The 27,672-nt window shown below is 40.1% G+C and overlaps 1 protein-coding gene across 1 annotated transcript; it reads left to right on the forward strand.

Moving 5' to 3' along the window:
- Positions 1–9,576: 9,576 nt before the first annotated feature.
- On the forward strand, positions 9,577–22,124 carry LOC111577695 (melanin-concentrating hormone receptor 2). Its single transcript, XM_023284087.3, has 2 exons — positions 9,577–10,197; positions 12,402–22,124. The coding sequence occupies exons 1-2, from the start codon at positions 9,794–9,796 to the stop codon at positions 13,039–13,041; spliced, it is 1,044 nt and encodes a 347-aa protein (XP_023139855.1). The 5' UTR covers positions 9,577–9,793; the 3' UTR covers positions 13,042–22,124.
- The last annotated feature ends 5,548 nt before the right edge of the window (positions 22,125–27,672 follow it).

Here is a 27,672-nt window from a genome sequence, read left to right on the forward strand (position 1 = left end):
TTTCATGGTGTAGTCACAGTCAGAAGAACTGATTCAACACCCTTTAACAGTGTCATCCACAACAGCACATGCAGTTAGTGTGCATGGAGTTCTTCCAAAGCGTGACTTCTGTGGCTCATGGACATTATGATCCTCCACCTCTAAGTAATGGAAAACATTTCCCATGTTAAGGGGATATTGATGTCAGGAAATATGCATTGAAGTGATGCAGTAATAACAGGAGCCCTGCGGTGAGGGTTGCACACATCAAAATGATCCTCACCAGGAGACTTTCTGATGCTTCATTTTATCTGTATATTATATATGTCCAAATATGCGACAGGTCTGAATGAAAATTATCTCTGACGGGAGGCCCTGGAGAGGGGACAGTTTTATTTTGCTGGAGTAGAAAGAAAGTAGGTATGAATTCACTGTCAAACATATCACATGATGCAGTGAAATTATTCTAAGCTTCAACCATGTCACATTTAATTAGTGGTGGGAGCAGAGGGAAGGGCTCATTTCTTGGTCCTGCCAGTCAGAGATTGCACCAATTGTTCTGGCAATTGACCAAAGCTTATTTTTATTACTTATGGCCATAGAAAGTTCAGGAGAAAACCGGGAGCTGGAGGTGTTTTAATCTACATGCTTTGCAGGGAGTATGACAATCAGCAGTAGTAATAATGTAGCAATAGAAAATGTTATCCTGATGTTTGAGTCATATAAAGGAATGGTTGAAATTTGTCATTTTAACACATTTTGATAGGTTGGTTCTTTTCAGAAAAATACAAGAACCTCAGGTATAATACTACATATTTATATTTATATGAAAGACTGAACATAAAGCTTCCTGTTAATAAAAATAAATGCATAGGTTGGCCCCACCATTCATCTAGTGTGTTTTCTTCTTCTTCCTCTACACACTCACATTTACAGCCACTCCTTCAGTACACAGCCATCAACAAGACATTTTTTGTTGCCGCTGTATATAATCAAACCCTCATCTGCCCTTTTGTTTCAACCTTGTCAAGTCACCCATTGTGTTACGCTCAGCCTTGTCTCACCTGCTTGAATGTATCTTGTCATAATACAAAAAAAAAACAAGCATAAGCAAAGGCCCAGAGCTTAGATTGAGATCTTTATCTTATCACTGCAGAAAATCATATGACATCTGAGACATGTGATGTTATTAACTTTGAACCAGATAGTGCAGGCTACTGTTTCATTTTTGGTGTTTCTCACTGGTTTTGAGATCTGCTGTGACAACAACAGACACTTTCAGACTGGTTCAGCTGAACATGCAGAACAGCTTATGTGGATCTAAGGCCTACAAGTTAGCTTCCTCTGCACAATGAATACCAACATGGCATGCGGCATCTTCAGAAACTCAGATATATAATCTTGACATATTAGTGTTATGGGTGTAATTTTTCTCTAATACACCCAACATAAAAGTATTTAGGCACTCTGTAATGTTTTAACACTTACTGCAAGCAGCACTTGCCAGTCACAGAGTTCAGTCCCATGTCTGTGGAGTGGACACAAAGTTCAGGATGTTCACAGATCTCTTGATGTGATAGAAAAGGACTTGTTGTGGCAAGTTATAGATCATGTAAGTGTCTGTCTGCTGAGTCGAAAAGCGGTGTTGCACGTTGACTTACATACATTTCTGTTTCATTCATGTGTTTATTTCTCATGTAGCATGATGCTCCGTGAATACACATCCATGCTGTTTTTTAATGTATATCCTGCACATTGAACTGTAGTTGGAAGTCATATTTTTGGCATCCAAAATATAGTGTTGAGTCATTCCACCTCAGTTCATTACTTTTTTTTTCATCCATTTTAATAACTGTCAGATTTGTTTTCTGTGCACACTTATGTTATTAAGCAAAACGTGTCAAATCTGGGGTTACTGGTAACATTACTTTTTGAATTCTTAAAAAGGGGTTGTCATGTTGATTTTTGCATCGCGTTCTTCAATCAGCCAATCTGCTGAGCAATATTTGAAGTACATAAATTGAGAAATAATGTGGCTAGAGTCCTGAAGTTTGGTAGACTCATTGATATGAGTGGCAATGTTTCTGTCTATTCTGATATTTCCCCAACCATAGAACCTTTATTTTTCACCTTTAGAGGCAAATTATATATATATTTTTTACTATTATTATGGGATTGGCAACAATAGGAGCTTTAAAAATGCAGACCATGGTGTCAATCATAGCCATAATTTTTGAGAAAAAAATATTAAAAGTGTGTTTTTTGTGTTTATGCGTAATATTTGAACATGCATTTAGCAGGTATGATAGATGAAACTGTTCCAATAGTGATCCTAACTGGAAGAGTTACATCATATTGTTATGGACTAAAGAAAAATCATAATTTTCCAACTCATAGTGCTTCAAGTAATTCTCGGAAAAGTGGTGCTATAAACAATTTCTCAAGTTATGGTACTTGATCCACAGATTAGCGAGGAGAAAACGGTGCAAAAATCAACATCACCTCATCTTTTCAGGAATTTTTAACTCAAAAACTACTGTTACCTCTGACAGCAGATTCTACACAGTCAGCTTAATCAATAATCGCTAGTTTAAAAAAATCTGTCAAACTGAAGATACCCTGGCGTGGGGCATTTTGTGTTATTTTTCTACATCCTCCCTGACTGAACACCTGCTACCATGAAAACACTTGTACCCAAATGCTAAATACCACAATTAAAAACTGCCTTTTCCTTTTTACCTGCGCAGAGCAACATCAAGTAGATCAATTCTCTTGCAAAGGATAAAGTGATGATCCCACTAGAAATCAGAGCTTGCTCCTAAGTGCTTCTGTAAAATAATTTAACGTCACAGGCAATTATGCCCTCCACCATAATGACTTCTCATCAAGACTGATGAGAGGAATATGAGATGAGGAGGTTGTTGAGCTATGAGACCTTAGAGGAAGCCAGGCCTTGTGACCTGCATTGAAAATTCAGAGTAGTGTGGGAAGGAAGCATCTTTTAAGAAAATATAATGTGGTTCAGTCTTCAAATAGAAGACAGATGTGATGTCTTTTAAATCTGTTATAAATAGAATGTATGAGCAAATTCATTCAAACACGCTCTCTCCAGGCTTGAATTAACTAGATAAAGAGTGTTTGTTACATGGATGGCATGCTAATAACTCTTCAATGTCAGTGAAACCCAACAAGACAAGTTATTTCTGACAGGAACAACCAGAAAGCACCGCAGATATCGCCTCTTTACACTCTGATCACTGCTGACTGGATGTCTGATGTTTACTCTTCCTCAAACCATATTTCACACTTCATATGATCTGTTCCAGTCTTTACAATCCTCTTCAGGCAAGTAATTTGCTCAACTCATCTCATGTCATTTGTTTGTTAATGGCTGAAGCTGCTTTTGTAGTTCATGGGAACTATTTCAAAGCATCACACATTGTCATTGTGTCGTTCATTTTGAGGGGGATAGATACAGATTCCCTCATGTGTTCACTTAAAGACACCAAAGACGACTTCTTCTTAGACTTCTTAGAGTACAAAGATGTTTAAGGTCAGAGACATAATACAAAATATCATGATAAAATGTTCGTATGATGGTGTAAATGTGGGGAAAAGCACAAACAATGGAATAATATAATACAAAAGACATAGAATGTATCTGTTAAATCTAGTTTTAGATGACATAGGTGTTGATTTTTCAGCCAATGATGGCTAGATTTGGTGTTGATGAAATTTTGAGACACAGAAAATATGATCTAAATAAGATTTATTTGAAATGAGTGAAAATTAAATAACAGTAGAATCAAAGGACAGTAAACAAGCTTTTACAATCTAATGTGGATTGTACCTGGGATCAAATTTAAAAGTTAAAAGTAGGTTATTTTCATTCCACATGAAATGCAAATTGACTGTAACTTTCCTGATGTTATTATTTTGACTAATAATGTTTTGAGAAAAAATAAATTACGATTCAATTATTGCGTTAAATGATAAAACAATTCATATGATGGCTGTTTCCTATAGTGGTTTAAGGACTCTAGTGAGGGATATATGTGTGTTTGTGTCAAAACAATGACCTAATCTATATTAATATAATATAATATAATATAATATAATATAATATAATATAATATAATATAATATAATATAATATAATATAATATAATATAATATAATATAATATAATATAATATAATATAATATTCACTGATGAAAACACAATTATTCAAAATTTTTGTTGTATATTTTTTTATAATTATGCACAATGTAGGTTCCAGTTAAAGAAGGTGACAGCTTGACACTCTGAACATTCCTCTCTCCACGTACCACATTCCAGAAAAAATCCACTGGACCACTCGTAAAAGTTGCACCGTTTACAGAAATCTCCAAACAACAAAAATACAGTGTACAAAATAATTCTTCTATTTCTTAAATCCAGACAATATTTCAAGGCAATCCAAAAAATAAGAAAAACAGAGGTCAATAGAGGGGTCAAAAACTGTGTGGCTCTCCTCTCTGTGTCTGACAGCTCACTACTTAACCACACCCACTTTTCCCATAATTGAATTTACCTCACTTTAACTGTTACACATTGACTTAAATGCATTTATACTCCTACACAAAATATCTCTCATTCAACAAACAAATCTATGTAAAACTATTTGGTTATATAGTTATCTTACTATTAATTTTCATCAATTATATCAAATCTAATCTTAGAAATAAATTTCTATTAACTTTTAATAGTTTAATCTCTTAAATAGAAAGGGAATATTTGTGTAATAATACTGTGTTTGCAAATGCAGCTGAACAGTCTTTTGATGTTATGAAGTGTTAGTTGTCTAAAAATGTTATGGTTACTAACAGTAATAGTTTTATTTAATATTAGAAGTCGCAGTGTGTTTTGGAATTTTTTGATATTTAAAAAATACAGAAATAAAAAGGAAAGATTCAATAAAATTACTTTTAAAAAAAATTACAGTGTGTTGTAGGTGGTTACAGTGAAGTAGTCCAGAACTCTATTATTAAGAGTTAATCTATAAATTATACTATATTTAAAATGTTGGGATCCAGTTTTCTTGATCAGGACCCCCTCCTGGTGTCATTCACACCTTGGAGTTTGCCATAAATGCCTGTACATGTTAGCAAGCTGCCATTTATTCCTCTCTTCATCCAACTCTGAGTTTTATTGATCTCTTTTGCTCTTCTTTCAGTAGTGAGTTTCTTCACATTCACACAGCTACAGACCTTCACACTTAGGATCTGACCGGGGCAAGCACTGTCCTCTGCTGTCGGCCCCTGAGCAGATGGGAGGTAAGACCCTACTAACCCCGTCTGGCATCAGCACTCACAGTGGCAGCTGCTGAAGGAAAGACAAGAGCACAGCTCAGGTTTGGAGATTTGTAGTAGCCACAAGGCCAAAGCTTCAAGATTTGGGCAACGTCAGCCCACAGGAGTTCATATTGATCCCAGGAGTATAATGTGGGGAAGTTTGTGAGTCCATCTGAGCTGGCTTCTGCCAACCATGCATCTTTTTAGTGTCATTTTTCAACTGTAGCTTAGTTTCTAAGAAACACCTCATTCACATAATGCTTGTGCATATCCACATTTTTCTGAAGAAGGGCTACCCGTTGAAATAAAATACATGAGGCATACAGCTCTATGCAAATGTGTTAGATGCTCAATCCATCATGCAGCACCTTCAGGGTGCCTGATTGGTTCCACATTCAATCTGCAGCATGACAACGAGCCTGCACATAGAGCTGAAGTCATAAAGGACTCTCTTTAGCAAAGAGAAGAAGAAGGAGTACTCATCTCAGCATCATGGAGTCAGTCTGGGTTTAAATTTAGACACAGAAGAAAATAAGAGAGACTAAATTCACAGAAGAACTGGGACAAGTTCTCCAAAGTGCCTGAAACAGCATAGCTACCAAGCACCCTGAGAAAATGTGTTCACAGAAGATGAGTGCTGTTCTAAAAGGAAAGCATAATTTATACTGCAGCTGTTCAAACTTCAGTGATAAACAGAAACTTTTAGTCATTATCATTACCATCCTCACTAATTTTAGTATCTAAAACTTGACATTAACAGGATACGTTACTTACCTACTGCAATAAGCCAACATTTTCCAAAGCATGTAACATTTTTACTAAGTGTGAATCTGACTGCCGACAGTAGAATTCAACATTTCACTTCGGCAACCCGATGAGTCCCTTCATAGTAGAATTTCAAGTCATTATTCCTTCATTATCTCTGTTCTCTGTCACTGAGAAATCAGCATGAACCTGTCGCAGATGTAACTGAACAAAATCATGTCTTGTTCAGCTCTCATTAGTTCTTCTTTTCTAACTGAAAAGACAGCTGCTGCTTTGGAAAAGCATTGAACTTCCTCCATATTATATTTATCTAAACTACTTTTTATTACCATATTATTTCAACTAGGACAAGGAATACTGTTAACAAAAATGTGTTCATTTAGCCTGCAACAATATCCATATCAAAATTCCATCCACATGAATGCCAGGACCCAAAGTTTACCAGCAGAAAACTGCACTGTAATATGATCATACATTTTACTGGTCTGTGGTTATCATGCCGTGACTGATCAGTGTGTGTTTTTATTCAAAATGTAGATTTACAGCAATAAATATAAAAATATGTATTTTTAAAAAAAGGTTTTGTCAGTTCCATGGAGACTAGAGAAGAAGAAAAACAGCAGCTGTACCACTTTTTGCCTGCAGGGGGGGCAACAGTAAAAGCCGCAACAGATTTGGCTTTCTTTACCTGTAGGTGGCACAAGTGGGCATGTGTATCTTTCACTGGTAACTACCATAGACTGTATATAAAAGATGAACATGGTCTCCAGTGCCTACACAGAAGTATCCTCGCTTTGCCAGCCCATTCTGTGGAACACAATGGTCTGCATGCACCACTCTATATTTTGGTGTAGGGAGAAGAAAAAAAAACGCTCTGGCTTGTTTGTATTTCTTTAAACCAATCGCAGTCATTGCAAATGGGGGAAAACAAAGGATGTGGCCTTGGTTTTCTTTCAAAATAGTGAAGGGTTGAATTATTGTGGAACATTTGCTCACAGGGAGACAAGCACTGTTATTATTAGTCTAATCCATCTAAAAAAAAAAAAGCTAGCAGGGTTGCTTTTCAATTTTCAAGATGGGAGGTTGCTGCTTGAAGGTTGTTGTTGAAACCATCACAAAGAAAAGTGAAATGAGCGGTGGCTTATACATCCTGTGAGTCACACTAACGAGTAAGCGACTGAAGTCTAGATTCATTTTTAATTTCCAAGACAGGGCGACTCCTCAGAGTTGCTTCTTTAACTGTTGCCATTGGTGCTGTCTGTCCATATGATGTTAAAGAGAATGTGTTTCATCAGACCAGACCACTTTCTTTCATTGCTTCATGGTCGACTTCTGCTGCTCTCGTGCTGATTGTTGGAGCCATCGTTGGTGGACAGGAGTCAGCACATTCACTATGACGGGTCTGCGGCTACACAAAGGTACATTTCAATCATAGCAGCATTATCTTTTTTAGCAATTTGTGCTACTGTTGCTCTTCTTTGGAAACCTTCACTCCCCGGACACATTAATGCCCCTTAGCTACCCTCAACCCAGTCGTCAGTTCACCGTTTGTCCTTCCTTTGACCGCTTTTGCTGCATACTAACCACAGCATATTGGGAGAACCTCACCAGATATGTTGTCTTGGAGATGCTCTGACCCAGCGATCGCAATCTGGTCCTTGTCAAAGTCACTCAGATGCTTCTGCTCCCCATCCACCCTGCTTCCAACACATCAACTTCAAGAACTGACTGCTGAGCTGCTGCTAAATACATCTCCTGTCTTGACAGGTGCCACTGCAATGAGATAATCAGTGTAATTTACAGACACTGTCAGTTTTAGTGGCCAATCGGCGTATGTCAGTAATCACAGTGTTGCTCTGTACTGAGTCACAGCACTGATATGAACATACACAATAAAAACACTAATACGCTGTTCTTGAACAGGTTGAAGTTGGCTCATTGATGTGTCATTTATCTTGCAGGTATTTTGCCACAAAACAAAGTGTTGGACAAATTGAAATTCTGACATGATGACGGCGGTGGAAAAAAAAACTCCAGGGATCACAAAAGTTATTAGAATTCATCCCACAGGCTACATGATTATTTCTACAAAATGTGAGGTGATCCATCAAGCAGATATTTCACAGAGTAAACTAGAAAAGGAAAGAGAGGAGAGGAAAATGTGAATTTCTCCTGAGGCAAACATGAATTTCTGTATAAAGTTTCATTGTAATCCTTCTAATAGCTGGAGAATATAAAATAAATAAACACATACACATAAAAAAAAAGTGAGCGCAAGCACATTAAAGCAAAGCAAATGACTTTTGATATAAGCAACTTAATTAAATCTTCCTTTTGAGAACTGGTCAGATCTCTTATCGGTGTCTGAAAGTACGAAGTCAAAACACGTTGGACTCACCAGTAATAGTCACTCAACATGTTTTTGACTTGTAGATAGAATCAGTCGTGATGAGACCAATCTCTGGAGAAAAGGAAGGGCGAGAGGGAGGATCAAGATAATAAAATACAAATTATTCATGTGGATTTCATTTTCAGAGCAGCGCTCATTGAGGCAGGTGTCGACCAGAAAGAACAGTGTGAATGTATATTTTATAACAAGGCCAGCGTGTAAAAATAATTATATCATGGTGCACTCTGAACATTTGTTGGAAGAGAAAGGAGGCGTGCAGGGAATGAACAAACAGCACTTGTAGCCAGCATGTGGAAAGCTTAAATGTATTGCTGCTGACCTGTGGTGAGATCCCTGCAGAGCTCTGTCTGCTGAGCTGCTTCAAACTCTAGATCAGCTGCTGTCCTTTAAAGCTGCTCCCGGAGATGTCAGAACAAAGCTCCAAAGAAAATCACATCTTTGATACCAGGGTTAGACCGAAGCCTTTAAGGCACATGACAAAAATTCATTGGTAAAGACTTGTTGATTCATTTATTAAAGCTGAAACCAATCATAATTTAGCTAGAACAACAAAGGAGGTTATTCAAAGAGCCTCTGGAAATTACTTTTTTAAGTGAAATGAGAAAAGGAATAACGGTTTTTTTGTGTGCAACTGAAACAAGAAGTGGCTCAGTGGTGCGTGTGTTTCTCTTTTCCTCAGATTTGTTATTTTTCATCATCTTGGTGCCTTAAAGCATTTGAACTAAACTGATAGATGTATCAGAAGCCTTATTGATTCTACAGATTTGCTGTCTTCAAATTTGGACATTGAAGTCTTTGTCATCTTTGTATTTTTCAGACGACATAATGAAAGCAAAGTGTAAATATAAGGAAAACGGCATCAGGACGCATCACCAAATGTTTGTTTACTCTCCTCCCTGATTTCCATTCCATGCCAAGACCTGCTGCTGTCAGTCAAAGAGCTCTGAATCCATTTGCTTTTCTTCTTACACAACACCTCAGATGTTCTTTGTAGGGAGGGAACAGTGTCTGCTCGGGCCACTGCAGATGCGCACGTTAAAGAGTCAGATCATAGTTTTGCTCCTAAAGATAAACAGGGGAGGGGCGTCACTGCTCGTCTAGTCAGCCTTGATTGGATTGTGGATAAATCACATAAAAAAAGGGGGAAGTCCAGGTCTGCTCCAAGTCAAGGAACGAGATTCGTGTGTTTGGAGAGAGCGCAAGTTTGGCCGCCCGAAGTTTGGAGAGGAGACGCCGACTGCAGAGCGCACGGTTTGCGCGCTTCGATTCCAACCACACAGAGGTGATTTTAAAGAGGATCTGAAGATGAACCACACCGGCGTGCTGTGCAAAAACAACCAGACATACAACTTTACCGATCAGTCATGCCAGAACTCCACTGCACCGCCTTACAGTCACATCGACATCACCACTTTCATGCACATTTTCCCTTCGATTTATGGCATCCTGTGCTCGGTTGGAGTTATAGCCAACGGGCTGGTGATCTACGCGGTGGCAGCGTGCAAGAAAAAGATGGTCTCGGACATCTACGTGCTCAACTTGGCGATTGCAGACATGCTGTTCTTGCTCGTGATGCCCTTCAACATCCACCAGCTGGTCAGAGACAGGCAGTGGGCTTTCGGAAACTTTATGTGCAAGGCAGTTGTGGTGGTGGATGTCAGCAACCAGTTCACCACTGTGGGGATAGTCACTGTGTTGTGCATTGACAGGTAAGTCTTAAATCCATTTATTACACATACACATTTAATGCTTTTTTAGTGCAGGAGGGGTACCAGAAGTTAGGTACAAGTGCTGGTTTTCCCAGTTTCACAGATTCTTTACATTATTTGAATCAAGCTTTGAACGTTAATCAGAGATTTTTGAGTTTAAAAAAATAAATCCATTATCATATGTGCACAATTCATAAATTACCAGCCTCTATAGATGTGTACTAAAGTTGCCACCCTACAAAAGGAGGTAATTACAATCCATCTGAAAACGTGTCACTTGAGTGTGCTAATCATTTGTGTAACAATCCATGAAGACACAATGTTCCCTGGTGTAAATGTTACTCGTGTCCTGTTTATGATCTGAATGCATTCAAGACAATTAATGGAGTCTTTATGCCACAGGTTGAGCTGACAAACATCTCCATTTCAATGTAATATCTGGATAGGAGGGCTATAATGTCATATATCTGTACCACAAAGCACATCATACATTTCTATAAGGTCATTAGACCTGCTAATTGCAGAGCTACATGTGCAGAAAATGATCCTTTATAGGCTCCATAACAATCAGCAGTGGCCTTGGTACTTTTATTTTGTCATTTGGAGTATCTGGCCTTGACACTGTAACAATTCACCATCTATCATCTCAGTTCAATCTTTTTTCTTTGTTTATAAGTTACAAAGGTTTTCTGTGGCAAATAGTAAAAGAATACAGAGCAGCCCCATAAAAAACTGCAATGTGACGTTGAAAAAAGATAAAACTAACAAAGCAATGACTAACAAATGAAAAAAAACCTCACAATAAAAGGTTTCAACAAACACAAAAAGCTAGATAATTTGAGTGGTAAATGCCTTTCACGGGGCTGAATACATTTTTAATACAACATTATATATCACCTTTAATAAATCAAATTATTGGGATTTGAGTTTTCCATTTAATAGCTCCAGTGACATCTCTCACCCCTGAATGCTGTGAAATCTAAATCATATTTCTTTCTAATTATTTGTTTAGGATCACAGAATGAAGTCATAGTGATAGAGTTAATTTCTAACATCAAGTGTTGCCAAGTTGCACTTGTTAAAAAATTTCTATTTTTCCCTAATCTGTCATTAGGAACATCCCACTCTAAGGTTAGAGGGGTTTTTCTCTGTCTGTGTTTGCTTGTTTGTGCCAACAAAGACACAGTTGTATATTTTTTTTTAAATAAAGGAAAACTAGTTTGTGCTTCCACCAGTTTATCTCAGTGTGCCGTGGAATTTCATTTCATGGGAGTTTTTTGGAGATCAACGCGATCCTGTTTCCAAGTCACAACAGAGCTAAATACAAGAGAAAAAAACATTTGCTGAAGAGAAACTTTAAACACATCAGCATCTATTAGTACATGCTGGAGGGTATACTGAATTTTATAAAGTCCAGACTAGTAGAGGAAATATCTAAGTGCTAGAAACAAATGCATTCTGTGGTTGTAACATGGTATTTGTCTACATCCTTGAATCAGACAGCTCAACTCACTGTGGTGTAATAAAAACAGAGTATGAAACATTTAGTGTTTTGACGGATGAAGTTGTACGTTTTTCACCGTATCAATATTTAACTGAAGTCGGAGGCCAACTCTGGATCTCCACACACTGATTACTAATAGAAGACAGACTTATAACAAATTTATCTTGCTTCAGTTGAGAACAGCCAGTCTTGTTCTCAGAAGTCTGAATGCTCAACTATTGATAGAAGAGATAGTTACAATTTTGCAGGAAGTCCAGGAGAAAATTACAAGCATGCTGGTACGTTCACGGCTCTTAAATGTCAGCAGACAGGTCGGGGACAAACAGAGTAACATGAAACAGACTGAAAATATATAATTTGCTCCACTTAAGGGGCACTTAGAGGTAAACAATGGCAGAGTGATTTTTTTTTTCCAGCTCCTCAAACTGAAGCACAATTAAAAACAAAATCCAAAGGGAAATGTGTCTACATTCTTCTGCTAAACCAATCTGACCAAATTATACTAATTTGTCAGTGCATTCATCACTTTACCAAGCACGTAATATATTGAGAGCGTATCTCTGACATGGCTCTTGGGTTCATCATCTCCTTCTTGCCTGATTGGATTCTGAGCTTGTCAAGGATGAAAATGACCTCTTTAGCAAAGTTCCTTTGATTATTTGTGCTCTGAAGCTTTAAAAAGGTGAACTCTTCCTTCTAGGTACATAGCCATTGTCCATCCAAGCTCAGAGAAGAGGACCGTGCAGTGGACCATCATCATCAACATGCTGGTGTGGCTGGGCAGCTTCATTCTCACCGTGCCGGTCATGATGTACGCCAAAGTTGTCCGCAGGCAGCGTTTGGAGGTTTGCATGATGTGCCTGGACGGGCCTGGAGACATGTACTGGTACACCCTCTACCAGTCCATCCTGGGTTTCATCATACCCCTCATCATCATCAGCACCTTCTACTCGCTTACCCTCTACCATGTCTTCAGCTCCATCCGCCGGGTCAAACGGAAGCAGTCGGTGTGGGCCAGGAGAGCCACCAAGATGGTCCTGATGGTCATCACCTTGTTCCTGATCTGCTGGTCGCCCTACCACGTCATCCAAGTCATCAACCTGAGCATCAACACGCCGACCATCGCTTTCGTCTACGCCTACAACATCAGCATCTGCCTCAGCTACTCCCACAGCTGCATCAACCCGCTCATGTTGCTCATCTTCGCCCAGAACTACCGCGAGCGTCTTTGCCACAGAAACGCCCTGCACAGCTCCCAGCACTCGTCCAAGGTCACGGTGGTCAAAACGGACGGTTCCAGTACGACAAATGACCCCAACTATCGCTGTACTGTCATCTAATTGGAAGCTTTTTGTACACAGCACAAGCAAACTGACGCAGCTTGAATGAACGGTGATGCTCATGATGGTGGCTTCGACGTTGATACCACACACAAAAAAAAAAGAGCCTGAAACATGAGCAGCACTACTGAAGAAAACTCAATTAAATGCAGGTGATGTGACTGCTTTCATTAACCTTTATCAAGCGCCGGCTACATCCAGTGTCATGCTGCTCTGCGACTACACCGAGGCGCGACTTGTGAGATCTATCGCAGGCAAACATTAGCACGTTGAGTGCGTGAAATGTTGCGATCCCTTCACTGTAGGTGGGAGAGGGAGCGTTTGCCAGCTTCCAGAGGGCTCATGATGAAATTAGATTCCATTACAGCGTTTTGTGAGTTTCTTGATGGACTGAACAGATTAACTGCAACAAGACAAGTATCACTTTCTGATAAGTCAGATTTCACAAAGGTGTGTGATTTAAAAACAATTGCTGTAATAGTGGTTTATCCATAGTTTTCTTCATAGAGCAGTTATGACTAATTGCATTTTTTCTTTTGTGTTTTGTAAAGCAGTTATAAAGCAGTTATAAATGTGTGTAGTCCATTATATTTCCCACTTTGAGGTTGCAGTTATTGAAGTTAATTAGAGGTTGCACCAGTCAGTGGTAGTTTTCACACTCTGGCAACCCAAATTATTATTAGTATTAGTAATATAGTTATTTTTGGTTGTGGTATAAAGCACGAGTAGATCGTTTATTAACCTTTTATGAAGCATTAGTCACAAATGATAAACAATTGTGTTATATGACTGTGAAATGTGACCAGTAAATGTAATATTTTACGGCAATTTAGTGGTTGTTAATCACAAAAGAAACTGCACAGTTGTTTGTTTTTCTTGGCTTTGTAGTTCTCAGTTGGCCTGTTTAAAGTCTGTTAATATAATTGCAAATGTCTGATTGCTGTACAAAGTACTGTATCTCATGAGTATTCCATAATGAACTATAGCATGCAGCTAATAATGGTAGTGAACAGTACACAATTTGATAAGATATGTTTGTTGTAGATGTAGTGTTTGAATGCCATTTGTTTGTCATGGATTCCAGGTATGATATTTTGCTGTTCCTGGACTCTGCATGAACAGCCAATGAGAATGCTGGAAAAGGCAACATACATGACAGTGATAAAACTCAAAATGTCTCACCACAAACAATCTTTCAATACATCATAAGCAGGCCTGCTGTGGTTACAGTCTTTATGGGTGTTTTCCTGGATGTTACTCATCAGCATTCATTGCTTCATTTCCTCTTATTTATCCTCGTCCTTAAGCCTGCTGAGCTGCTATAACCATAATTGAGCTACACGCCTCACCACCACCGTCCTGTTATCAGCTGGAGGTCAACTGAAAGAGCTTTGAAAAGGCACGAAAACACTCAGAAATTTAACAGACTTTTTACTTGGCAGGAAACTTGGTGAAACTACTTAATGATGTTGATGCTATATATTGATTTATGAGGTGATGATTGTTGTAATTTGAGATGTTCTTCTGTCCTTCTGTATGTATATGTATTATCTCAGTCAGATTGTGGCTGTAAAGTGCATTTGTGTGATAATGAGTTTGTTTTTGAAGCACTCAGAGGTCACATGCAGTGATATTGTGGGACAAACACAGCATGAAGGTAATTTTCTCGCACCAGTGTTATTTGTCTGATTGTGCAAAATGAAAAAATGAGAGGAAATGTACAGAAAAATTATGATTGGCTTATTGGAATGTCTGTGGTGACACAGAGGAGTTAGAGAGGTTCGGATCTGGATCGACATGATAATTAATGAACTGTCAATGAGGAGTTTCTGAATTGAACTTAGGTCTGTATGGTAGATAATAATGAATGAGTAGAAATCAGACTGGAAGATACAGCAGTAATGAGTCAAGATTAGGTGAAACATCACTTTCTTCATGCTTCTGGTTACTCTAAACCAGCAGCTAAACAGCACAAATTACTAGTTATTCATTACTAACTACTTAAATCATTAGCAACTCATGACATAGCAATATATCATCCTGATTAACTGTTTCCTCATTATTTTGTATTATCTGACCATCAATTGGCATTTTTGTAGCAGCTGGAGTAACGTAGAGCTTCGTGGTAAAAAAAAATAAAAATAAAAAATAACAAGAACATGGTTCAACTGAGTGAACAGTTCATTCCACAAGAACAAGCCAGACAGAGTACATTCTTTAATTATTAAGTCGGCCCTGTTTCCTCCTCACTCATTCCTGAGCAGCTAATCACATATTTGTGCACTCTATTGTAAAGTCTTGTATTTTCAATGGCACTAGAGCACTAAATGTGACACGGATCACTACTGCATCACTTTGTCACGTACGGTTCTTCAGTGTTGTGTTTCTTCGATCAATTACTAGCTGGGCCCCGGGGCCGTATGTTCTGTGGAAATTAGTTTGTGGTAATTTGATAATGTGAACATTTCTTTGGTACTTATCGGTAACTCATTTAAGCTGACCTGGAAAGGGTTTTTCAGTGGTTTCAGCAGTTTGACTCAGATTTGAAGTCCCAGATTCTAAAAGGGAGCATGTGTCACCTTTTAATGGGCCTGCACAGACTCACAACAGGACTCAGATTGTGGCCATGTTTCCATGTACGAGAGTTTTTGAAAAAGTCTATGGTCTAACAAGAAAACACCACAGGAGAAAGACTGTTCTTGCATTATTTTTCAAAACAGTCTCCTTTCACTTCACTGCACCTGGTCCACCAATGTTGCAGCTTCACAGAAAGTCACATCTTGAGTTTCCAGACATGCTTCAATTGCATTCATGACCTCATCATCATTCTAAAAATGGCGACCACACAAGCGAGATTTTCAGTTCAGGAAACAGGTAGAAGTTAGATGAGTGAGGTTCCAAAGGCAACAGTTAAAAGCCACATTTGGCTACCTCTATTCATGCCAGGGCAAAACCTTCCTCTCCTTGCAAAGAAATGCTTACAAGTGTTTAAGTGGTTGTGGGCAGAGTTATAAGCCTTTATAGTACTCATTTATACCCCAACACAATAAAAGTGTTTCTCTTGTTTCCGGGTAAGATCAAGAACTTTTTGAAATCCCCTTGTATGTATGTACATTTACACTACGGCTGAGCAAACACACTTCTTCCAAATTTTGGCACAAATTTTTAACACACGTTTTGGCCAGTGGTCCATTCAGGGTCCTTGTGGACTCACAGACTTGGGCAGAGGACAACATTGGGTGTTATGGCCCCTGTGTCCAAGTGAACGTTTTGAAGTATCTTCGTAACTCTGTAGCGAATTTGAAGAAAATTTTCACAAAAGATTTGAAAACGTGTAAGCAAAGTACACTTGTTTGCATTAACTGCTTTGGAGCAAGCTGACTAGCCGGGGCACTGAGGTAAGAAGGTGGTGCTATAGGCTACATTTTACATGGTTGTAACAAACAGAGTAGTAGAAGCTGCAAGCAAAACTAGCGGCGCGTTTTAGATCACACAGTTTTTCTTCAGTATGCAAACGACGGGGACAGACTACTTCCTCATATGAATGCACCTAAAACTTTGACTGTTACAGACTGTAGTGCAAAAAGAGGTCATCTGTCTGTGCAGTCCAGCTTGTTTATACTCGAGAAAGAAACCGGGATGTATGTGAGAAAATTGCAAGGAGAAACCAGCTGGCTTGCATGCTGTCAAATATGACCAGATCCAGTAGGCGTATTTTTGGCACATTGCATTAAACATGCCATGTATTGAGACATACTAAATCATTTTTGCATACATTATAGTTTTGAAGTATGGATATTGGAATGCATCCTGTTTTAAACCAACTGAAAAACAAACCTTAACGAAAAAGAAGAAATAAATCAAATTTTGTCCATTGGAGAAAAATGCAAAGAAGTCTTGAGGATTTGTTTTCAATTTGGCAACTTATAATTATTTTTCCATGTCAGTTTCCATGTGTTGGAGATGTTTCATGCAACTGGACACGAAGATGACAAAAGAGGCAAAAACAGCTGGTCAGTCATGTGAGTTAAATATTTGCTACGTCAGAACTTACTTGGAGAAGGGCCTTTCATCTCGTAATGTACTTAACTCTATTTTTGAAAAGGGCAAAAACCAACTCATGCAAATATAAAAACTTTTTAAATCAGTTGGAGACATTTTATTTCTGGATGAAAATGCACATAAATTCTTTTATGGAAACACGGCTCCAGACATCCTGACTTTTAGTCCTCTAAGCTTAAAACCTGTGGATCGTATATTTCTTGTATTATAACTTTTCATATCTTTTTGTTAGATGTTCCATGCCTGTTAAACTCTCACATCATTCAGACTCCACACCTTTACTTTACATTGCAGGTTTTTTCATCTAAATTTAAAACCTAATCCAACAAAAGCCCTGACAGGCATGATGGTGAACTAATTTCAAGCTCCTCCCGAGTCACATAGAACATCACACTGTAGTTTTCACCAACTTTCAATACTACAGGTGAAAAAGGTAGCATTTTAAATTAATAGATATCACCATGAAACTTTCCCAGTTAATTACTGACATTAAGACAATCATTTGTTATTTTTTTTGCATTACATGATTTCTAAAATGTTATGCTTAGATGTGCAAATGGGGTATAGTCTGCAAAAACTTCAATAAATTTCCAGAACAGGTACTTGAACATTGGATAAAGCCTGACTGTAACTTTTTGTTTTACATCTTTGAGTCAAATATTTTCACAGAGGAGATTTGGATACCTCTTTTTTATTATTCCATCAATATGAAAATACTGTCAAAGCCAGAAAAAAATCCATCTTCACCATGTTTTTAGAGATGAAAGGCAGGCTATGGACGATATATAAGAAACCCTTCAATAAAAACCTTCAGAGCATTGATTGAAATTTAATTGGAAAGTTTGGTGAATGTATGTTCTTCAGAAAGGAGACTTCTTCCTCAGAGTTCCTCAGAAAACTTTCTTTGTAAAACTCTGCATACTTATTGGAAACCAAGAGACATCTCCCAGCTGATTACTTACTGGTGTGTACTGTGCAGTGTGCACAACAGACAAAGTCTAGTAAAAAGCAAACACCTAAATGTGCATTTTTTTTCTATTTTCTTTCAAGCAGTCAACAGAGGACAAACAAGAAAGAAGCAAAGAGACTCAAAATCGAACAGAGCCTGAAAAAAGATGCTTTTGCCTGTAATGTTCCACCTTGAACAACAAAGTGTGTCTTTTGTCATTGCTCTCCAGAAGGAAGAATTTTCTGATCTGACACCACTTTTGGCAAAGTGACATGTTTTTCTGTACCTTGCAAAACATCTTTTTCATGATTTGGCACCTTGACTTGAGATACAGAACAACTTGAGTAGGGAAGAGTATGGTTTGGATCAAAATTGCTGCCTCATTGAGGACTTTCATTGTGATAATTACAGCAAAATCAACAACTGCTTTTTTTCGTGGCCTTTTTCGGCTTTATTTATAGGTACAGTTGGAGAGACAGACAAGAAAGTAGGAAGAGGAGTGGGGGGAAGACATGCAGCAAAGGACCGCAAGCGGGAATCAAACCCAGGCCACTGCATTGGGGACCAGCCCCTGTACATGGTTCGCCCATTTAACCCATTGAGCTATACGGGCGCCCCTGACAACTGCTTTTAAGGGTAAAAGAAACCGGTGTTGACTGACTGTAGGAAATTTGAGAGCTGTCCTCTAAAGTCTGATGCTTTGTGGACCCATTCATCTACCCCGACCTGCTCTTCCAGTGGGATTAGTGTCTCTATAACATCAATTATTTACACTCCTTCGACAGGACAGACCAGAGTGCTCTGATGATCAAGCCGCCTGTCCATCTCTCACTCCATTTTTATATCACTCCTGAACAAGATCCCGAGATACTTCAACTTCTTCACTTGGGGAAGCAACTCCCCCCATCCCGGAGGGAACAATGCAATGGTTTCCGGCAGAGAACCATGGTTTCAGACTTGGAGGTGCTGATCTGCATCCCCACTGCTTCACACTCGGCTGCAAACCGCTCCAGTGTGTGCCCTGCCTCCCCTTCCTGAGGCGCCGAACAGTTTGCCAGAACTTCCTCGAGGACAACCAAAAGTCCTTCTCCATAGCCTCTCCCAACTCCTTCCACACTTAAGTTTTTGCTTCCACAACTCCCTCAGCCATAACCCATAACCCAGGCGAGGTGGCGGCTTCTCCTTTTTGTGCTGTCATCAGAGTTTTCTGAATCACTCTTTGTCTGGTCTCTCCCTCCACAAGACCAATTTGCTTTGGGAGACCCTACCAGGGGTGATTGCCCTGGACAACGTAGCTCCCAGGATCATAGATACACTCAAACCCCTCCATTGCGATAGTGTCGACGGGGGATAAATGTAAGCAGTGCCACACAAACTGTTGTCCAGAGACTGTTGCCAGTTTCATTTAACACATCAGTGCTCTTATTTCGTACTTTTAGAACCATTAAGAAAATCTGGAGGAGATTTAGGCTTTTAATCAGTTATAGGTGCAGTGGTTAGATATCAGATGCAGATAATGTACTCAGATAACATCAAACAAAAACATGAATTGGCTTTTTTACTGTGATTTTACAGTGTTTCTTTAAGCTTTAGGACTCCAGCAGGCTGTCACCAAGTGTGGCATCAAAGTGGGTTGCTTTAGAATAAGGAGTACAGTCATGTATTGTGAATGTCTTGGTTTTGTGACACTGTGGTAAATGTCAGTCTGTGTGACCTTTTTGGAGGCAGGAGTTTGACAGGAAAAACAGTTTCAGAGTCATAAACAATCCACTGAGGTGATCTTGCATGAGACCTTTGTCTTGTTTCTAGTTTGATTCCTATATTACTAATTGCACAGTCAAGCTGCAGAAGATTTGGTAAGCTGAATTATACTCACTGCAGCAATTATTATGGACAATTTTTTGTTGTTTTTTTTAGGAATCACCTATGGTTTGGTGGCTTTGATGGTTGAACAAAAATCATCACAGATGCCAAAACAGTAGTTCTGCAAAATTTCTTTTTCCCCCCTATTAAAGGAAATTGCCTTGAGTAAATCTTTACAGACTGAATGAGGATGGCACAGAAATATGTGATGATATCTTTCCCTTTGAGGAAAACAACACACATACATGCTGAATTACAGGGAGGAAATTAGACCAGAAAAAACATTTGTGTGTGTGTGTATGTATATGTGTGTGTGTGTGTGTGTGTGTGTGTGTGTGTGTGTGTGTGTGTGTGTGTGTGTGTGTGTGTGTGCGTTTGTATTTATATCTCGATGGGGTCCACAACCTGACAAATCACTCACGCCGTGGGGTCCAATTTTTCCCGTGGGGCCCAAAACCGGGGCCCCACAGGCACAAGCATTGCAATCAATAGAAAATGGCCTCCTGACATGCCTGGTGCGATTTTCTTGAAAAAAAAAAATGGACCCCATGGAGTCTGACTTCACACAAAGTGTGTGTCGGACAGCGTCCCCAGTGGTCATTGGTGGGTACTGCAGTGTGTAAATTTGCATCCGTGGGGTCCATTAACGGAGAGTGTGTGTAAGTGTGTGTGACAAAAAAATTCATATTTCATACAGATTTATGCATTTTCAAGTGATTAAACTCGAATGTTATTGAATTACTTTGCCTAAAATCAATTCAGGAATCAATTTAATCACTATAGCATCCTGTCAAAGCAGTCAATTTGTTTTATTTGCAGTATGTATATGTAAATATAAATACATATTTTCATATAAATATTGTCATAGTGATTTTAGGATCTTCTCACTATCCAATGTTAGGATGGTTGTTGTGCTGTTCCACTGCAATGTGTTCGGTCAGAAACACGAGGAGATGCCACTGTAGTTTGACGTCTTTATTGAGCACTGCCTCACATATAACACATTCCATGCATATTCTGTGCAGCTCTGTATCTCCCACAGCTTCAGTCTCCTCTCCACTACAGTCAGATACACTACCAATAGCCGTAACATCCTATTGGCTGTTGGCTGAGGTGACATGAGGGGTGAGCATGTCACTCACATGGGAGAGAGGATGCAACCTGGCTCACAAGAACTGCAATGAATCCTTTTTACAAATATAATGAATGTACTAGTTAAAGGCAAACTGTGAATGTCATACCTCAAGAAAGTCCTGAGGGAATTTCTTCACATTTATGCCACACCTCAAGAATTTAAACATCCACTTAGACTTGGACATTAACTGATTCGATTTTGAAGGTCAAAGGTCAAATGATGTCAAAACATGTTTTTGTCTATGACTCAAGAATTCACATTAATTATGACAAAGCGTCAAACAAAACCAACTGAGATAAAATTATTAAGTGATGACATGTATCCAAGGTATAACACTGAAGGTCAAAGGTCAGGCTCATTCCTAATAGTCAGATATTTCAAGAAAGGCTTGAGAGAATTCTTTCAAATTTGGCATAAATGTTGACATAGACTCAAGGATGAACTGAGTAGATTTTGATGGTCAAAGGTCAAGGTCACTGTGACCTAACAAAACATGTTTTTGGCTTTGTTTTATGAGATCACGTCAAATTAATTTGTTAATGATGACAAAACACACAAATGTCTGAAAGATTAAAGGTCAACAACAGAACACTGTCTCACAAAAATGCTATTTATGTCAGTTTATGGCCAACATCTCTCATGTTCCTATATCAGTTGACATGAGTGATGTCTATTTCTAAGCCTGTTCTCCTGTCTAATGCCTGATCTTCAGCTGACAGTGCCTGCTAACATGCTCCTGACACACCTGCAGCTCATCCTCACTAACTGCCACTCCCAACACCTGCAGTTTAAAGACCAATCTCTCCCTCCGCTCTCCACCAGTTTATTGTAAATCCACTCATGCTATCTGTTCAGTTTCTTTTCCTCGTGTGTTTCTTTCTGCTTGTAGCCCTGCTATTACCTCCAGTTCTGTAAATCCTCACTCAGACTGCTTCCCCATCACACCCCAGTGTTAGGATGACTGTTTTACAGTTGGATAAAACAGGAGGCTTGAGGCGAGATAAGATGCAGGTCAACCTGGCATTTGTTCACCAACATTCACATTAAAAGAACACAAATAGCAAAGGTGGTTAACTGGTGTGTTGTGTCGCTCCTTTCCTCTCTCCTCGCTCTCACTCAACTGCCAGTCTTTTATAGGCATCCCCCTAATCAGCCCCTCAGGCCTACCAACATAAGGGTTAACCAAAATAATCAAACACAAGAATTTCCCAAAAACGCAATGTCTTTAATTTTAACTATAATAACAAACATTAAAACTGGATATCCATTTCCGAAAAACGACTACCAACATCCTCATCAAGCAATACATTTATTTTATCACCTGAAGAGATTTCTTCTCACCCTCTCCTCACCTACACTTGGTTCCTCCCGGAACCTTTAAAAAGATGTTCCAGCCCATGGGGACTCTTTGGCTGGAACACCTGCAGTGACAAAAGACAGGTGAGTCATGTCACACTTTTCAATTTATGGATTATCAAAACAATGCCCCACACCCACTTCTACAGGCATTCAGTTATAAATGAAGTCCAATCAATTAATCCTTGTACTCAAACTGTTGCTTTCTGCCTTGTAGGCCTCAGCAGGGTTTTCACCCAATGTTGCAAGGAGAAGCCACCAAACAGCACATGGCTGCACATGGCAGCACATGCCAGCCTCAAACCCACACTCATTAAATCCATAAGACACAGTCATTGTTTTGTGTCTTATTGTATCTTGAATGTGAATTCCATATAGGTAATGAAGCTACCTTCATTAGACCCAGTTTTCCTCCCTGGATTTTGCCCACTGCCCCATCTCCTACTAAGCTCTGCTTTCCCTCAGTTATAGTTTTTGGTTTTTGTAATTAACTCTAAACCTGCATCCGTCTCTGTGTCTCCTTTGGGAATACATAATATCAATATCTACAAACTGAATTCGCAGTAAACAGAAAATCTGCCCTCTGTGCCCTTCTCCTCCCTGACTGAGTATTCAGTATTTGTACAATGTCACTGCTTGTCTGTCAACAATAGTCACCTACAGTGTATATCAAAGTACGTCAAAGGAAAAGGTGAATCACTCAAAAAACTAAGCTGGGAGATTTAAAAAAGCAATTGGATATATCCTGGCCTTTTCCTTTACTTATTTTTAAACTTTTACACTGATTCATTAACTGTACCACTTTAACAGGGCTCTGCTTGAGTCACACTTGTAACTGTCTGAACAACAGCAATGATTCTGTTGCCTTTTGACCAATTTCTTAGTCTGATGTGATGTTGGAGGCCATAGTTATGCCCTGTTTCCCACATATTTCCTATATGTTTGCAGACTGACTCAGACTCAGTCCCATCCTTCATTTCTATCACAGCTGATCATCATCTGATTAACCATGCCAGGATATCAGTAACTAACAGTGTTTCAGTGTGCTGTTTCAGCAGTGGAGGGACTTGAGGGCATCACATTTCTAACCATTAGCATGAGGGTCTTCTGGCTCACTTCAAGTCAGCTACCAACCTCAATTGCATGTAGCATTTACTTGTCCTTTCCTGTGCAGTAAGCGTTATGCAAGGAACCCTGAAGCATGAACATTTTTTGAGTTGTTTCTGGATTTTGCTACCAACCTAGCATAGCCTTCATCTGCCAGCTGTGGTTGCAATGGTAACTTTGCTAATGTTTACCGAAATCTGGTGTGAAGTCTTTGGTTCCTATAAAATATTGTCTAATTATGGAACATAGTGGTGGGACCTCTGCATCTTACTCACTCCATTAGATTGGGATGCTGAGCCAAACTGAAGAAATCTATTTGAAATGGCAAGATGTGCTACTTTAGCTTGAGCAGAAGCAAACTCCACAAGGACAGGGCCTAGCTGTTCAAACAGGAGTGTGGGTCATAATGTTATGGGTATGAGCATGTCAGACAATTAGGACAACCAGGAAGAAGAGCATTTCAGATTTTGAATACAATGCTCTGGTAAAAAATAACCTTGATTACAGCTAGAGTACATGACCAACTACAGACCTCTCAAAAAGGCTCCTTAAACACAAATGTGGGTTTGTTATGGAAGTTGAAATTATATGCTCAAACACATATGCACTGCTTGAATTTTATTTACCAGCTATATACGTTGTATATTTAATGCCAAAGTCATACATCATAACAGTAAACTATGAATCAATTTCAATGCTAGCTTGTACCTTGTATGTATCATCTAGCTATTCATACATGTATCCAAACTGTATGTTATATGTTCCTTGTTCCCCTCCCCCCTTCTCCCCTTTCCTCTCCCTCTCTGCCTCTCTTCCTCTACCTCTACCTCTCCACCTCTACCTCTCTCTCTCTACCTCTACCTCTCCCTCTCTACCTCTACCCCTCTACCTCTCTACCTCTCTACATCTACCTCTCCCTCTCTCCCTCTACCCCCTCTACCTCGCTTCCTCTACCTCTTCTGTCCCCCTCAACCCGTCCGGCCAGCAACAGATGGGTCCCCCCACATAAAGAGCCAGGTTCTGCTCAAGGATTTTTTCCCTGTTAAAAGGGAGTTTTTTCTTGCCACTGCCCCATTAGGACTGCTCTGGGGGTTCAGGCATATGGTTTCTGTAAAGCGTCTTGATACAATTTGACCTGTAATTTGCGCTATATGAATAAAACTGAATTGAAGTGAATTGAAATGGTTACGCTAATGGAGAATGACACTTTCATATCAAACACTTACTAAAAACAAGTACGCAGTCAACTAGTCTATTAAAAATACAAATGGACACACAAGCTGGGCATATTGATGAAGGTTATAGAAGTAAGAAATCTTTTCTCCAACCACAAATATGAAAATGGCAAATAGCAGAACATGTCCTTTACCAAAGAGACAATAAGCAGTGTACTGGTGTACTCCATTTGATTGCGAGATTTAAATGAAGCAACCAGAAAATTAGTTTGCACAATAGTTAGCAGGTCTTCAATCAAAAGACAAACAGAACAATCATTCTGGGAATGGCAGTGTATTGTTGTTAATTTGGGGGATTATGAACAAAGTGATGGTGTGGTGAAGAAGAACCACAAGAGGTTTATATTTTCAATAGGCCAGCTTTAACAGTTTACACTGTAAGTCAAGATGAATATCATGTAAACAAGGAGAGTCCTGACATGCCACTGGCAGAAGGGCATTCAGACATGGTAAAAAGATTGACTGGTTAATAAATTTCATCCACACCAAGTCATACATCATGCATTTACTGACATGAAAAGCCACATTAACTTTGAAGTTATGGCTATGGTTTTTACCTTTGACTGTCTTGCACAACTGGAGAAGTATAGCTTCTGTGCTGAAGTATATCTCCACTCATATTTTCAGAAAATGTTTGCATTAATCCTTCCTCTTGCAATGTTTTAAACAATGAGGTGCTTTGTGTACTGCCTTTTTGGCCAGTTGTTCGTTTTTCCACTCCATGTATGGCCATTTAATAAGTCCTGTTTGACGCGTTGAAAATACTGGTCACGTTCTGTGTGAATCTGCTTAATGCATCTCTTCATCTAACAGCTCATCCCCACTGCACTATGATCTCCTGCAATATTTAACTTGATCTGCAGATTAAACAACAGAAAATGGCCAAAAACTACATAACTAGACCCATTTTAACGTAAGTAAAGCACCAGTAATGAAGCTTTGCTAAGTTAGTGTCATAAACATCACATTTCCTGTTGCTTTCTTCATAACTGAAGTATCCCACTTGTTCCCTGATGGATCACTTTTATTGTGAAGGAATACCAACAGGAAATGTTAAGTTTTCCTTAACAGCAACTTAACACAGCTTTGCCATGTCATTACTGAGTGGAGGATGATATAGTCACCATGGGGACCACTAGACAGTAAAGGTGTGTACCAGCACCAAGTCAGAGGTAAGGGAGAAACACACACCTATAGCGGGCCCCACGCCGACCATGCCCATCCCCCATAGTCGGCATGGGGCCCGCTATAGGTGTGTGTTTCTCCCTTACCTCTGACTCGGTGCCGCAAAAGTCAGGAAGTGTGTACCAGCATCCACTCAGACATCAACTCCGCTCTGCTGTCTCTCCTCTCTGCTGTCTCTCCTCTCTGTCCTTTCCGCTGTCTCACCTCTCTGCTGTCTCTCCTCTCCGCTGTCCCTGTTGTCTCTTCTCTCTGCTGTCTCTCCTCTTCTCTGTCTCTCCTCTCATCTGTCTCTCTTCTCTGTCTCTCCTCTCTGCTGTCTCTCCTCTTCTCTGTCTCTCCTCTCCACTGTCCCTGTCGTCTCTCCTCTCTACTGTCTCGCCTCTCTGCGGTCTGTTCTCTCTGCTGTCTCTCCTCTGTCCTTTCCGCTGTCTCACCTCTCTGCTGTCTCTCCTTTTCTCTGTCTCTCCTCTCTGTTGTCTCTCCTCTCATCTGTCTCTCTTCTCTGTCTCTACTTTCTGCTGTCTCTCCTCTCTACTGTCTCTCCTCTCTGCTGTCTCTGCTGTCTCTCCTCTCTACTCTCTGCTGTCTGTCCTCTCCACTGTCTCACCTCTCCACTGTCTGTCCTCTCTCCTCTCTGCTGTCTGTCCTCTCTCCTCTCTCCTGTCTCTCCTCTCTACTGTCTCTCCTCTCTGCTGTCTCTGCTGTCTCTCCTCTCTACTCTCTCTGCTGTCTGTCCTCTCTGCTGTCTGTCCTCTCCACTGTCTCACCTCTCCGCTGTCTGGCCTCTCTCCTCTCCACTGTCTGTCCTCTCTCCTCTCTGCTGTCTGTCCTCTCTCCTCTCTCCTGTCTCTCCTCTCTACTGTCTCTCCTCTCTGCTGTCTCTGCTGTCTCTCCTCTCTACTCTCTCTGCTGTCTGTCCTCTCTGCTGTCTGTCCTCTCCACTGTCTCACCTCTCCGCTGTCTGGCCTCTCTCCTCTCCACTGTCTGTCCTCTCTCCTCTCTGCTGTCTGTCCTCTCTCCTCTCTCCTGTCTCTCCTCTCTACTGTCTCTCCTCTCTGCTGTCTCTGCTGTCTCTCCTCTCTACTCTCTCTGCTGTCTGTCCTCTCTGCTGTCTGTCCTCTCCACTGTCTCACCTCTCCGCTGTCTGGCCTCTCTCCTCTCCACTGTCTGTCCTCTCTCCTCTCTGCTGTCTGTCCTCTCTCCTCTCTCCTGTCTCTCCTCTCTACTGTCTCTCCTCTCTGCTGTCTCTGCTGTCTCTCCTCTCTACTCTCTCTGCTGTCTGTCCTCTCTGCTGTCTGTCCTCTCCACTGTCTCACCTCTCCGCTGTCTGGCCTCTCTCCTCTCCACTGTCTGTCCTCTCTCCTCTCTGCTGTCTGTCCTCTCTCCTCTCTCCTGTCTCTCCTCTCTACTGTCTCTCCTTTTTTCTCCTGTCTCTCCCTCTCTCCTCTCTGCTGTCTCTCCTCTTCTCCTGTCTCTCCTCTCTGCTGTCTCTCCTCTAAACCTCTGTCTCTCCTCTCTGCTGTCTCTCCTCTCTGCCGTCTCTCCTCTTCTCCTCTGTCTCTCCTCTCTACGTCTCTCCTCTTCTCCTCTCTCTCCTCTTTCTCTCCTCCTCCTCTGTCTCTCCTCTCTGCTGTCTCCTCCTGTCTCTCCTCTCTGCTGTCTCTTCTCTGTCTTTACTCTCTGCTGTCTCTCCTCTCCGCTGTCCCTGTTGTCTCACCTCTCTGCTGTCTCTCCTCTTC

The sequence above is a fragment of the Amphiprion ocellaris genome, chromosome 13, assembly GCF_022539595.1.
Source record: "Amphiprion ocellaris isolate individual 3 ecotype Okinawa chromosome 13, ASM2253959v1, whole genome shotgun sequence".
In the NCBI taxonomy this organism is placed as follows: Eukaryota; Metazoa; Chordata; class Actinopteri; family Pomacentridae; genus Amphiprion; species Amphiprion ocellaris.

Excerpts from the sequence above, each read along its gene's own strand:
- LOC111577695 (XM_023284087.3), top strand. The coding sequence starts at position 9,794 with ATGAACCACACCGGCGTGCTGTGCAAAAACAACCAGACATACAACTTT. Across the intron at positions 10,198-12,401 it reads ACTGTGTTGTGCATTGACAG|GTACATAGCCATTGTCCATC; the intron begins GTAAGTCTTAAA and ends TCTTCCTTCTAG.